The sequence below is a fragment of the Rhamphochromis sp. 'chilingali' genome (genome assembly GCF_963969265.1).
Source record: "Rhamphochromis sp. 'chilingali' genome assembly, chromosome: 5".
Lineage (NCBI taxonomy): Eukaryota > Metazoa > Chordata > Actinopteri > Cichliformes > Cichlidae > Rhamphochromis > Rhamphochromis sp. 'chilingali'.
In genome coordinates this window covers 23,584,896-23,598,127 of record NC_137932.1, presented here as the reverse complement: position 1 = coordinate 23,598,127, position 13,232 = coordinate 23,584,896, and the positions used below count along the sequence as shown (strand labels likewise).

The 13,232-nt window shown below is 43.3% G+C and overlaps 1 protein-coding gene across 2 annotated transcripts in view; it reads right to left on the bottom strand.

The window, feature by feature from the left end:
• The window catches only part of galnt14 (UDP-N-acetyl-alpha-D-galactosamine:polypeptide N-acetylgalactosaminyltransferase 14 (GalNAc-T14)), a 242,116-nt gene that overhangs the window by 27,493 nt on the left and 201,391 nt on the right, over positions 1-13,232 (bottom strand). For both annotated transcript variants that reach the window (XM_080881768.1, XM_080881769.1), the window contains exon 9: positions 11,472-11,575. In XM_080881768.1, coding sequence (XP_080737894.1) covers positions 11,472-11,575 — 104 coding nt within the window. The remainder of the gene's footprint in view (positions 1-11,471; positions 11,576-13,232) is intronic.

Below are 13,232 nucleotides of genomic sequence, written 5' to 3'. Positions count from 1 at the left end.
GCGCCCTGATTACCACTAGAACCACTGTTACCTTCACCCTCCACATCTTGTCAAATTCTTCTCTCAACTCTTGGTACTTCTCCAGCTTCTCATGTTCCTTCTTCCTGATCTTGCTGTCATTCAGTATAGCTACATCTATCACTACGGCCATCTCCCTCTGTTTATCCACCTCTAATATGTCTGGTTGGTTAGCCATCACCAGTTTGTCTGTATGTATCTGGAAGTCCCACAGGAACTTAGATCCGTCATTCTCAACTACCCTAGGTGTCCCATTTTGACCTCAGGACTTGTTCCTGTTGGTCACTTGGTTATGGTGTTCGATGTATGCCTTGCCTGCTAGCATCTTGCACCCTACTGTTATGTGCTGGATTTTCTCAAGGGCAACTGTACACAGCCTGCACCTGGGGTCTTGCCTGGTGTGATAGACCCCTGCCTCTATGGATCTTGTACTTGGAGCTTGCTTCTGTGCTGCCATGATTAGTGCCGCTTTCCTGCCTTTCAGTCCAGCTTTGTCCAGCCACTGGTAGGATTTCTGATTGTCAGACAGTTCTTCTATCTGCTGGTGGTATCTGCAAGGACCTGTCCTTACATGTCCTTATTGCACCTCTTTTTTCTTGGATTTTTGCTGCCTGAAGTATTAACTAAGCATGCTGTCAGTGAAGGCCATCTTCCTGATGTGCTCATGGGTGTGGATGTTCAAGCTAGTCCTCAGCCTCTTTCATTGCACTTAGTGTACAGTCTCAGGGTGCTAGGCTTGGGGTGAAACCCTCCATTCATGGTCAGGAGCTTCCTTGTCTTGATGTCTGTGGCTTCTATCTCCTCCTTTGGGCACCTTATTATCCCAGCAGGGTACCTGATCACTGGCAGGGAGTAGGTTTTGATAACCCGGATATTGTTCTTAACATTTAGCTGACTCTTCAGGACTTGCCTCACTCTCTGCAAGTACTTGGTGGTTCTAGCTTTCCTAGCAGCCTGTTAGTGGTTCCCATTTCCCTGTGGGATTCCAAGATACTTGTAGCATGATCCCATAAGTTCTTTCTTCCTTCCCCCTGGTTAACGAGGAGGTGGCTAACGATTGCTCCATTCTGTAGTCGGTATCCATAGCCAGTCTTGTCAGTGATCTCACTGAGGGGGTTCAGGCCTATACAGAACAGCAGTGGGGACAGACTACCTCCTTGGTAGATCGTGCACTTGATGGTGACTTGTGCTATGGGCTTGAAGTTGGCCTCTAGTGTTGTACGTCACATCCCAATGGAGTTCCTGATAAAGGTTCTTAGGGTCCTGTTGATCTTGTTTATTTCTAGGCATTCCAGGATCCAGGTGCAGGGCACTGGAGTCATAGACCTTCTTGTAGTCAATCCAGGTAGGGCACAGGTTGGTCAGTCTGGACTTGCAATCTCAGAGGTACTGTCCATAGTACTCCGTTCACATTATCTAGCAGATCCTCAGATGGTACTTCACTTAGTCTTAGTAACCAGCTACGGAGGATCCAGGTTTCAAGCTTTGCCATGATACCCTCTCTCAGGACAGTTCCTCAAGCACTCAACAATCCTCCTTCCATTGCACTTGGGGCTTGGTACCCAATCTCGGGTGGAGGTGATGATATCGCCCCCATGAGCCGTCATCCTGGCTCCCCCTTGCCGTAGCATTAGTGTTGTACCTTGTCAAACTCTAGACATGAGAATATTTCCTTCTACTGAATGTTGGAACACTGAGCTACTAGTGGTTTGACTGTCAATCTGGATGCTGGGTATCGAAGATTCCAGTCTCGGTCGTTGTGTCCTTGGGCAAGACACTTCACCCGTTGCCTACTGGTGGTGGTCAGAGGGCCCGGTGGCGCCAGTGTCCGACAGCCTCGCCTCTGTCAGTGCGCCCCAGGGTGGCTGTGGCTACAATGTAGCTTGCCATCACCAGTGTGTGAATGTGTGCGTGAATGGGTGGATGACTGGATATGTAAAGCGCTTTGGGGTCCTTAGGGACTAGTAAAGCGCTATATAAATACAGGCCATTTACCATTTTCAAGCAACTTAAAGAAGTCCAGACGCTTTTCTTTGTAAGCTCATTTGACTACAATGACCTGGATGACTGAGAACCTTCACAGACATGGGGTTCATTTTAAATGTCTAGAACAAGCTTCACTAAAGTAAGAGGTGGTGTTAGGGATGAAACCAGTTTTAACATACTTTTGGGAGGCAAACATCAAGTGTGTCAGGTTAACTGGTTAAATTTACCTCCATTCTGTCTCTCACGCTTATTTATTTGAAGTGTTGTCCTTTTTTTCTATTTTGTATCTTTTCTATTCGGCACATCACAGCTAAGTGGGACAACCCTCCCTAAATATTTGATGACACACTGATGGACTCTGATTTGTTTGTTTGAGTTATGTGTGTTAGAATGTGTGTGCGGATGCATTCATATGACCTGCTTACACTGTGCTCATTCTCTGATGTGAGCACTGCAACACAGATGAAAGACAAAACTAACTTCACTTCATTTCACATCATTCCTCGTGTGTGTGTTAATTCTCAGAGTTTCTATCTGTCCACAGAGAAAAAAAGAAACAAGCGTTCCCCCAAAGAAAGAGAAGCTGAAAATTTCACAAAGTTTTTGCAGTAACAGGGGGGGAGAGAGGGAGAGTGAGAGCATGGAAGAGAGAGGAAGTGAAAATTAGAGCATGGACTGGTTTGATGAGGGAGAGGAGGGATGGAGGCAAAGATGAAACACGAGAGAGTACAAAGGAGAACAAGAAAAGTCAGCAAGATGCTGAAATATTGACACAGAGCCTGTGAGACTGACAGAAACATGACAGAGAGCAAATGAGTGTGTGTGTGTGTGTGTGTGTGTGTGTGTGTGTGCGTGTTTGTGTGTGCGTGTTTGTGTGCGCACGTTTCTCAAAGGGAGATGAAAAACCATCTTTCAGTGATCAGAGAAAAGGCAGCAGTATAACAATCACCAAACTGAATTCAACACCATAGACACCCACAGACAGACACAAACACACACACACACACACACACACACACACACACACACACACACACACACACACACACACACACACACACACGCACAGTTCAGATGACTGGAGGCAGGTAGCAGCAGGAGCGCCAGATGCTGCTGCTGGATGGATGTCAGAAGGTAAAGACTTTTTTTTTGTTGAATGAAAACTTCACCTTTGTTTCTGGCAGTTATCTCACTAATTTAATCATCCCTCTGTCTTTGCAATCGGCTCAGCTGTCTGTGATCACACAGTCAACACCAGGGAAACTGTTCAAGTCATGCATCTGATGCAGTGCTAGGTGTATGCTAAAACTACAAGCTGTTATCTCCTCACTTTCCCCCCTCTGTCACTCCACTATTACAAATCTGAATTCAAATCTGATTTAAATTACTGAGCAACAACAACAACAACCTTTATTTATAGAGCACATTAAAAGCCAAAGTGCTTTACAAAAAACAATAAAATAATACAGTTAAGAGCATAATATCAAATATAATAAGAACAGCAGACAATGTTCACAGTAGAAAGCCACTAATAAAATGGACTGCAGCACATAGATTATAGCAGACCCAGTGCCGCATGATAGAGAACACCAAGAATGAAGGAATAGTAAAAAGTTAATGCAATAGGTCGCAGTTAACAGTCAGCATTTAACGGGTAGAGAAGGCAAGTTCAAAAAGATAAGTTTTAAGGCGTGCTTTAAAAGAAAAAATAGAATCAGACTCCCGAATGCCAATCGGGAGGCTGTTCCATAACTCAGGTGCAGCAAAGGCAAACGATCGATCGCCTCTAGATTTCAACCGAGATCTGGGCTGAACTAACAATAACTGCGAGGATGACCTTAAAGCCCTGGCAGGGACATAAGGGTTTAAAAGTTCCTTAAGATAGGTTGGTGCAGTATTATTGATAATTTTAAACGTAAGCAGCAAAATTTTAAATTGAATACGGTATTTGATAGGCAGCCAATGCAGCTCAGCAAGAACCGGAGTAATATGGTCAAACTTCTTGGTTTTAGTTAGAATACGTGCCGCAGCATTCTGAACTGTCTGTAATCTATGTAGAAGGGTAACATGGAGACCAGAATAGAGTGAGTTACAGTAATCTAGTCTTGACGTTACAAAAGCAGGAATGAGCTTTTCTAAGTCATTATACGGGATATAGTGTCTGGCCCTGGAGATGAGACGAAGCTGATAAAAACTAGATCTGACAACAGCAGACACCTGTTTATCAAGTTTAAAGGAGCTGTCAAACAAGACACCCAGATTCCTGACAGTATCAGAGAAAGAACTAGTAAGAAAGCCAAAGGCATCTTGAAGTTTGGCGCGAAGGGCATTACTGCCAAAAATCATGATTTCAGTCTTTTTTTCATTGAGAATAAGAGTATTTGCCAACAGCCATTTCTTGACCTCACTCATGCACTCACGAAAGTTATTTAAAGATAAAGCAAGATCATCATGTAACTCAAAATAAATCTGAATGTCATCCGCATAATAGTGAAAAGCAATGTGGTATTTCTCAAAGATAGCGCTTAAAGGAAGCATATACAGTGAGAAAAGGGTCGGGCCTAACACAGAACCCTGGGGGACACCACAGCAAACAGGTACAGGGGAAGAGGAAGATGGGGCCAGATGTACCGAAGAAAGCCGATTGGAGAGGTAAGATTTGAACCAGTCCAAGGCAGTGCCCTTAATGCCAACAGAGTGCTCTAATCTTGCGACTAGGATGTTATGGTCAACCATATCAAATGCAGATGAAAGATCCAATAGAACTAAAACAGAAGGACGACCATTATCAGCCATAAGTAAAAGATCATTAAAAACACGAAGCAGCGCTGATTCAGTGCTATGATGTTGTTTAAAGGCTGATTGGAATTTATCATTTATATTATTCTCGTCCAGGTAGGTCTGCAGTTGAAGTAGAACCACCTTCTCAAGGATTTTAGCCAAGAAAGGAAGCTTGGAAATCGGTCTATAGTTGGCAAAATCACTATGATCCAGGTTATTTTTCTTTAAAACGGGTTGAATAAAAGCATGTTTAAGAACTGAAGGTACATAACCAGAAAGCAAGCAGAGGTTCAATATAGACAATAGACAGGGTCCAATTACATTAAAACAATCCTTGACTATACGAGATGGAAGAACATCATGTACACAATTAGTATTGTTTAGCAGTCGCCTTTAAAGTTGTCTCCTTCGGGCACAGCTGTCCTCCTACTTTTAGATCACTATCTCAAATTCTGTATGCGTCAATGATGCTCACTGGATACCCACTATTGTGTCGAAAGGCCAAACCTTCAACTTGAATTTAATTCTGTGGAAAAGGACAAGGTTACAGAGAGCATCTGGTCGAGCTCGTGGTAAGTGAAGGTTGTGCTGTGTGCTAGGGTACAGTAGCACATGCACAGTTCAGCTGGTTTGCAATAGATGTTATCTTTCAGACACCACTGGACATGATGGTATAATTCTGCCATGACAGTGTGACTCTGGGCAACAATGTCTTTGTGTGTTGTGAAAGTCAAAACAAAATGGCAAGTATGCTCGTGTTACAGTTTTTTACAGCCGCTAGGACACATTTCTCAATACTTAGGTCACGTTTGCAAAACTCCTCACACAGTGAGCACAACAGAAGTCTATGTGGGCTAAACTGAGGACCAGTTATCATTGTTTTGGCACAAAATGCATTCAATGACTACATCTCTCAAATTTCATGAATTATCTTCTCACTCAGACACAACAACTGCCAAAAATCTTTGTACGTACAGGACATTTTGCATGTGCTTACATACTGTTGTCAAAACTGTTAAACTTATGGCCAAAACAATAACACAATGCAAAACTTGAAAAGACAGCAAAATTCAACAGCAATATTTTATTGAAACATATTTTAAATCTAAAAATGCAGTTTAACCAGCCACAGCTGATTCTCATTGTAGATGAACATCTGCACAGGTGTTACTCCTTCAATTGTTCAACTCCTTCAATTCTGGCATGCCAGAAGATTCTTTCCTAGGTGTGTTGCCCTAGATGACATAAGATGTGATGTGGATGAGAACCTGTGGCCAAATGGAGAAGACCGAGTAGATTAGCATTACTATTGTATGTGTATCAGTGGATGGTGTGTATACAAATTCTTGTATTTTGGGATTACTTAGTGCAAAAAAATAGAAATACATAAACAAATATTAACGAATTCTGCATGATGTCTGATTCATTCCAGTAACATATATTGAAATTATAAACAGAGATGTGTCCTTGTTTTACACAAGAAAACACTGTGTAATGCTACATGTTGTTAGTGTTTTTCAGGTCATTGTTTTGTGGGTGACAAAGTGTGTTTGTCGGCTGTCAACCTTTGCTAGTGTTCTGGAAGAATGAGTTTATTTGAGACCTGAATGAAGTGTTTTGGTAGTTGTAGTGCATTTTGAATGTGAAATGAACTGCTTTGCCAAGCTGACGGTCAGTTAGGAGGATTGTGTGAAGAGTTTTGCAAAAGTGACCTAAGTATTGGGAAATGTGTCCTAGCGGCTGTAAAAAACTGTAATACCCCTGACCTGATGCTTAACCTTCAAACTTGCACACTGAGTCTCTGTTTTTCCTGAAAACTGCTGTTTTGTCTCAGAGCTGCAGACAGACACAGTTCTCATCACAAGTGATGATACCTGACATGAAACTCAAGTCTTCTTGACACTGAAGTTGGTGCAATTTCGATTCATGTGGTGAAATCACAGACTGTAGGTGTAAGCCATCAAAATGGGACATCCATCATATAATAGCCATCTAAAAATTTCAGCAGCACTGGAAGCACAATGAGGAATTAAATTTAGGCATGCTTATTAACTATGGCTGCACCTCGCACTGTTATTTAAGATTGATTATGATTAGGAAATAATAGCAGCGTTTGGTATAAAATGAAAAAAGCAAACTAGCCCATTTCCTCCTTCAAGTGAAAGCTAACGTTTTAAATATTTAACTAAAACCATAAAAAACATGAATCTTGCATTAAAGCATCATCCTGCCAGTGAACATGACAACCACACAGATTTGCTCTGGGTAAATTAATCATTTCTGAATGTTGGTGGTGAGAAGACAGGGTTGCTAAAACTATAGTGAAGAAAATACAGTTTAGATGTGAAACAGTAGAACTGCAGGTGAAGAGGAGGTTTGGCTTTCTTGTAACCGAAGCACTGAGCTCATTAAAGCTGATCATGATATAGTGCCTTATCTCTGGGCAAATTAGACCTTTGTGTGCAATGGTACAAAGTGATACGGTAACTGCTTTATGGCAATTCTGGGTTTTTATAGGAATTGGCATTAATGTGATGAATACCTTTAATTTGTTAGGTACCAAATTTATTGAACATGAGAGAAACTCATACCCGCTAATAATTCATCCACTCACTGATTCTGACCTGATTTTTTCCCTTAAGGTAATAATCCTACAAATTTTGTGACGATGTTCAAGTTTGCAGACATCCAGCAGGTTTCTCTGTGATGTTATGATGTTTTTAGATGGTCAGTTTGGCGACTTATTTTGTAGTTACACAGGAGAAGTCAGTTCATTTCTTTTTTTTTTTTTTTTTTTTTTTCTTCCGCCTGTCCCATTTGGTTCTTTAGCCATCAGAATTGTTGTCTGAAGACCAACAAGGATACCCAATGGATTTACTTTGCCAAATGGATCATCGTGGCATTGCCGTATTGGTCCATTTGGTCGAGCTTTGTTTTTATTATTTATTATATTTTATTTTCAGATGTTACAGACGGGACAGACATGAGTGACAGATAGGAAAGGGAGAAAGAAAGAGGAAGGAAAGGAAAAACAGAAGGGGAGAGGGACAGTGAGAAAGGGGGGGAGAAAAAAAATAAAAATCTCCTGGATCACCTGTTGAGAGAAGAATAGAAAACAAGCAAAAAAAGACAAAAAAAACAAAAAACAAAGCAACATACTAAACACAACACCATCGCATTAATCTAGCTAAGTGTAAACAGCAGTAAATACTAAATATTCAATGTTGTTGTGCAGCACGCAGGACAGATGTGCTTCGAAGTAGCAGCCAAGAAAGGTGTAATTTGGGTCTACGAGCAGTGAACACCCGTGTGCATACCTGTGTGGATCAGCGCGCTTGTATTCCAAAGGTTTCTCCATGTAACGATCTGCTAGGGAGTGTGGGGGGGCCACAGCCCCGTCCTCCAGGGTGTGAAGCAGGTATGGAGGAGATCAAAACTCCAGACATCCAGAGGCCCCCAGAACACAAGAAACCATGGAAGACCAACAGAGGGGCAGCCGCGCCACTGTTCCAGTAAGAGCTGAGGAGAGTCCCAGATGAGGGTTCACTCAGCAGCCGCGGAGCAGAAGCCAGGGGGAGTTGCAGTGACGCGCCCGTGAGCTCCGCCGGCCGCCAGCTGTGCCTGAGTGACCGAGCCCCAGGCCGAGAGGCCGGGGGCACCCCACCCCCGAAGGGGCCCGAGCGAGCCCCAGGCTCCAGGCCCCGATAAGCGGCCGCCAAGGAGTGAGCCGGTGTGTACCTGGACGCCCACCCCCAGACACAAAGAACCACCAATGCACCGACACCTGAGGGAGTCCGCCACCGGCAGGGGAAGTGGTGGTAGGTGGAGATAGGCCTCCAAACCTTGGAGGGCCTGAGGTGTCCCCAGAGAGGTGGCGTCTGATACCCAACCTGACATATAGACACAGACATACAGGCACACACAGACACAAACATCCATTCCCCCCCTCATGCTCTCATATGCACTCACTCCACACTCAACCAACGTGGAGACAGACATAAAGAGACGCTGTACACACGATCACACTCCCCAAGCGTACTCTACAAACCGGGTCTAGGTACCCTTGCTCCTGGAGGGGGGAACTGCACCTAGACCCAGGTGGTGTTACCCTTTTCCCTGCGGTGGGGAGAGGCAGACCACCCCGACTCCGTAGCAGCAGGGAGGCCCCACACTCCAGACCGCAGTCGGACGGCCAACTCCACCTAGCCCTCCCGCTCCAGCAGGCCGCAGAGAATGGGGGTGGGAGAAGACTCCAAACCTCCCTCCACCCGCTCATTGTAGTGTTGATGCATGTGTGTTCTAAGGTGCAAATAAAACCCAGGAGGGCATGGAGCTACCTGCCAGAGAGCAGCAGGTAAGCGCATAGTCCCTCCTGATAGCCCTCAATGTCTAAGTGTATTTAAAATTGAGAGGTGGGCAACGACGCCAGGGGTGAGGTGTACACCCTGATGGTGATTTGGACTCCGTGATTGTGCCCACCCCCAAGATCCTATATGTATGTGTAATGAGAGTGTGAATAATGTGAATGTCTAAGTTGTGGGATAAAATTGAGGCAGAGGCAGCCAGAAGGGGACAGAGGGGGGGGGTAGCCTCCTCTGCACCCTGGTGACATACCCCTACTCCAAGGCCCTGCATGTGTGGGTGGTTGTGGTGGAGCGGGAAGAGAGAGGCAGCTGGAGATGGGGAGGGAAGGAAGGGAGGGGCAGGTAACCCCTCCCTGGGGCCAGCTCCCCCGCTGACCCCAGTAGGCACTCCCACACTCCGCGACCCGCCAGGGAAAGGGGGCCCAGGCCCATCCAGACCGGGGCCCAGTGCAGCAGCGCCTCCCGGCCCCACAGAGCCCGGGACAGTCCACCCAACCCCACCACAGAGAAAACTGCACCCACCCCATCATCCACTCATCTTCCAGACTACATAAGACAGTAAACGCCCAGGCTGAGATCTTCCTCCACCTCTCCTGTATCTCCCCCTCCTGCAGAGAGAGTTCCTGAAGAGAGGAAAGCTCCTGCAAGATGTGACCATCTCCCCCACCAGTTGAAGAGCCCCCCCAGGTGGTTCGACGCACCGGCGGCACCCCGCTCCAGGGCCGGGCCCCTCGCACTGTTATTTAAGATTGATTATGATTAGGAAATAATAGCAGCGTTTGGTATAAAATGAAAAAAGCAAACTAGCCCATTTCCTCCTTCAAGTGAAAGCTAACGTTTTAAATATTTAACTAAAACCATGATTTTTTCCCTTAAGGTAATAATCCTACAAATTTTGTGACGATGTTCAAGTTTGCAGACATCCAGCAGGTTTCTCTGTGATGTTATGATGTTTTTAGATGGTCAGTTTGGCGACTTATTTTGTAGTTACACAGGAGAAGTCAGTTCATTTCAATAAACGTAAAAAAATCCTACATGCTTTTTTCCAGTGTTAAAAATCAGCGCAACTGGCAGTAAGCTGCATGTTGCAAACATTAGCAAATAAGATTGAGTGCTTGACTAATATTTTTTCCTGCTTATATTTTGTACCTTGAGAAATAATAATGAATGCAGTCGTCATTTAATTTAACACAGAATACCTTAATTTGCCACAGAAGAGAAGAGACGATAAGGGAAGAGAGAAGAAGAATCTGTAGAATTTGTTAACTCCTTACATTTGGTAATAACTCCTCTGATAAAAGGACCAATCTGCGTTACTTGATGTGTTTTTGCATAATGTGAAATCTGCAGGGAAGAACACCTTATATTTGGACTTTTAAATGTTTTGGGATAAAGGATCAATCACACAACCATAAAGCAAAATGCAATAAATAACAAATCATATAAAACATAAAAAACACTGTTCAAAAGACCAGTGGCAGCTAGGACAAATGCATTTTTAAGTCTGCACATTGGCATTCAGTAAATTAAACGTTTTTGGCTAACCTGGCTACGATCAGCCAGGTTAGAGTGGACCTGATCCCATACAAATGACTCAGGTTATCCTGCTGTTTTGATGCACATTGTAAGTACACCTTGCACTAAATCATTAAAAATGCATGACAATCATCAGTCATGGTTCGAACTCGAGCTAATTTAATTGCACTTATGTCTGAATCAGTTTTATGGCCCTCGTACTGACAAAGACACCATCCACAGCCTGACAGAAGACACATTTGGACCTAATCTGATTTACTTTGGACTCTTATGCCCAGTCATGGCACAGGAAAATAGTCTGTGGGCTAATCTGAGCTGAGCTCCAGATGTGGAGTTGTGACTGTGTCACTGTGGCCAGACTCACCCCGAAGCAACACTGGCAGTTAAAGCCTAATGCAGCTCATAGGAAACTGAAAATGTGGGCCTCCTTTGGTCCAAAGATACATTCCAGTTTCTTTGCAGTGAGAGTGGACTGACTGAATGTAAATAAACCAAAAGATACTGATGAAAATGCAGCTTGAGCTATTTATTTTGTGTTTCATAAATGGATGGTTGACTTTTTGCTAATGTTAGGATATAATGGTTTCACTGGTTTAGTCCATTTGAGATGGGTGGTCTGTAACAACAAAAATAAAATGATTTTAAAAATGTAGAAGTGGCAAAAATGTAATTACTCAACAGAAAACATCATTAATATTACTGCTTAAACCGTTAATATTAGTTTCCAATGTTTTACGAGTTCCCTCTAAACTTCACAGCACCTTTCTTCCAAGTACGATGACTCACCAAAGTTCTCACCACCCCAAATGTCCATGGCAGTGTCGTATTTTCCAAGGTGATTGAACCAGGACCTGTCAATCACAAACAGTCCGCCTGCAATGATGGGGGTCCTGTGAGAGAAACAACAAAAGGGGGAAAATAAGGGAGTCACAAGATGAGAAAAACATTTCCTTGTAATTTGTAATTAAGTCCTAAGCATGTCTACTAGATTTATGTCTCACTACTGACCCGAAAACATCCAGAGATGACAAAACAGATTAAAAAAAAACATTTATGAAAAGGGAGTTTCAAAAGCATAAATCTTCACTACCTTCACTACCCTAACTTTTTAGCTACACATAAACATGTGAAAGAAAAGTAAAAGCTTCAGCCCTCACACGTGCTTGTGCTGCTTACATTTGTCCTCACATTTCTCCAGAATCTCATCAGATCTAATCCAAACACGAGGAGCTCCTGTGTAGTTTCTCTTTGAGTTTTGCCGTTTCCTTTCTGTTTGCCATAACGCAAACACACACACACACAATCACACAGACACATGCAGGACAATGAGACGACTGAATAGCTGAAGGCCAGCACGCGCCATCAAATACCCTCTGTTTATCAACAATTATCCCACTGTCATCGCCTGCAAATAGCACCCCGAGTGTGTGTGTCCGTATGTGGGTGGCAGAACATAAACTCTTTTCAAGCTCAATTTGTCCTTGTGTGTTTAAAGGAATGTAGCAGTGTGTGTGTGTGTGTGTGTGTATAAGACTTTGACTGCAGAAAGTGAGGATGTTAAATGGCATAAAATAACTTGGCAAATGCAATGAATAGGATGAGACAAACAAGACTGCGTTTATTTGTGGACATTTATGTGTATGTGTCCCTATCTTTATGAGGACTGATGCTCGAGGGCTATTTTTTCTCTAGAGTGTCGAGGCCGATCGGACAACACCACACAGTGCAGCAGCGATGATGTGACATAGGACTGGAACAGCAGAAATCTCAGTAATGATCATTTAAGAAATTAAGCTCAAAAGTTACGGGAATGCAGACCTCATCACAATCGACCGCCCACCGCGTTCCTTTTTCAGATGACGTTACCGCAGTGTCACTTAAATAAAGCTACTTTCAGCTTCTCCCTTATTCACAAAAGGTGACCACAGCGAGTCTGTCTGCACACTTCGAGCTTTTACAGGATCTTTTTCTTGTTAGACAAATGTTTAAATCACTGCATTATGGAGCAGTTTCACTGAAATGAGTAACAATAATAATAATAACATTATTATTTGTATTGCAGTTTCTGATACAGATACAAAGTGCTTTTCAGTTTGGAGAAAACACACATTAGAAAAGTGTGCATACATACAAAAATGTGTTTTCAGCAGTAATTTAACCAAAGCACAGATTGACCTGGGGTCCGTTCTTCGTACCGCGCTAAGTAAGTTAGCTGGATTTGATTGTTGACGATTTTGCGTGATCTTGGATCGTTCGGTTCTCCAAAGCTCATCCGGGACTTGCTGTCATAGCAACAGATCCGTAAGCGTAAACCTGCTCGGGAGCAGGCTTACTTTATGTAAACAGGATTAAATCGCGGCCACTCAGGTATGTCCGCTTCACTTATACGAAAGCAACAGCGATATTTTACCACTGTTTTACCATAAATAAATATTATCAATGTAACTAAAGTTAATGCAGTATTTGATCCTTTTATTGATTTCATACAGATACATACAGGTCATTTCCTAAAAAAAGGGAAATGTACTATTAATCATTCTATTTCAT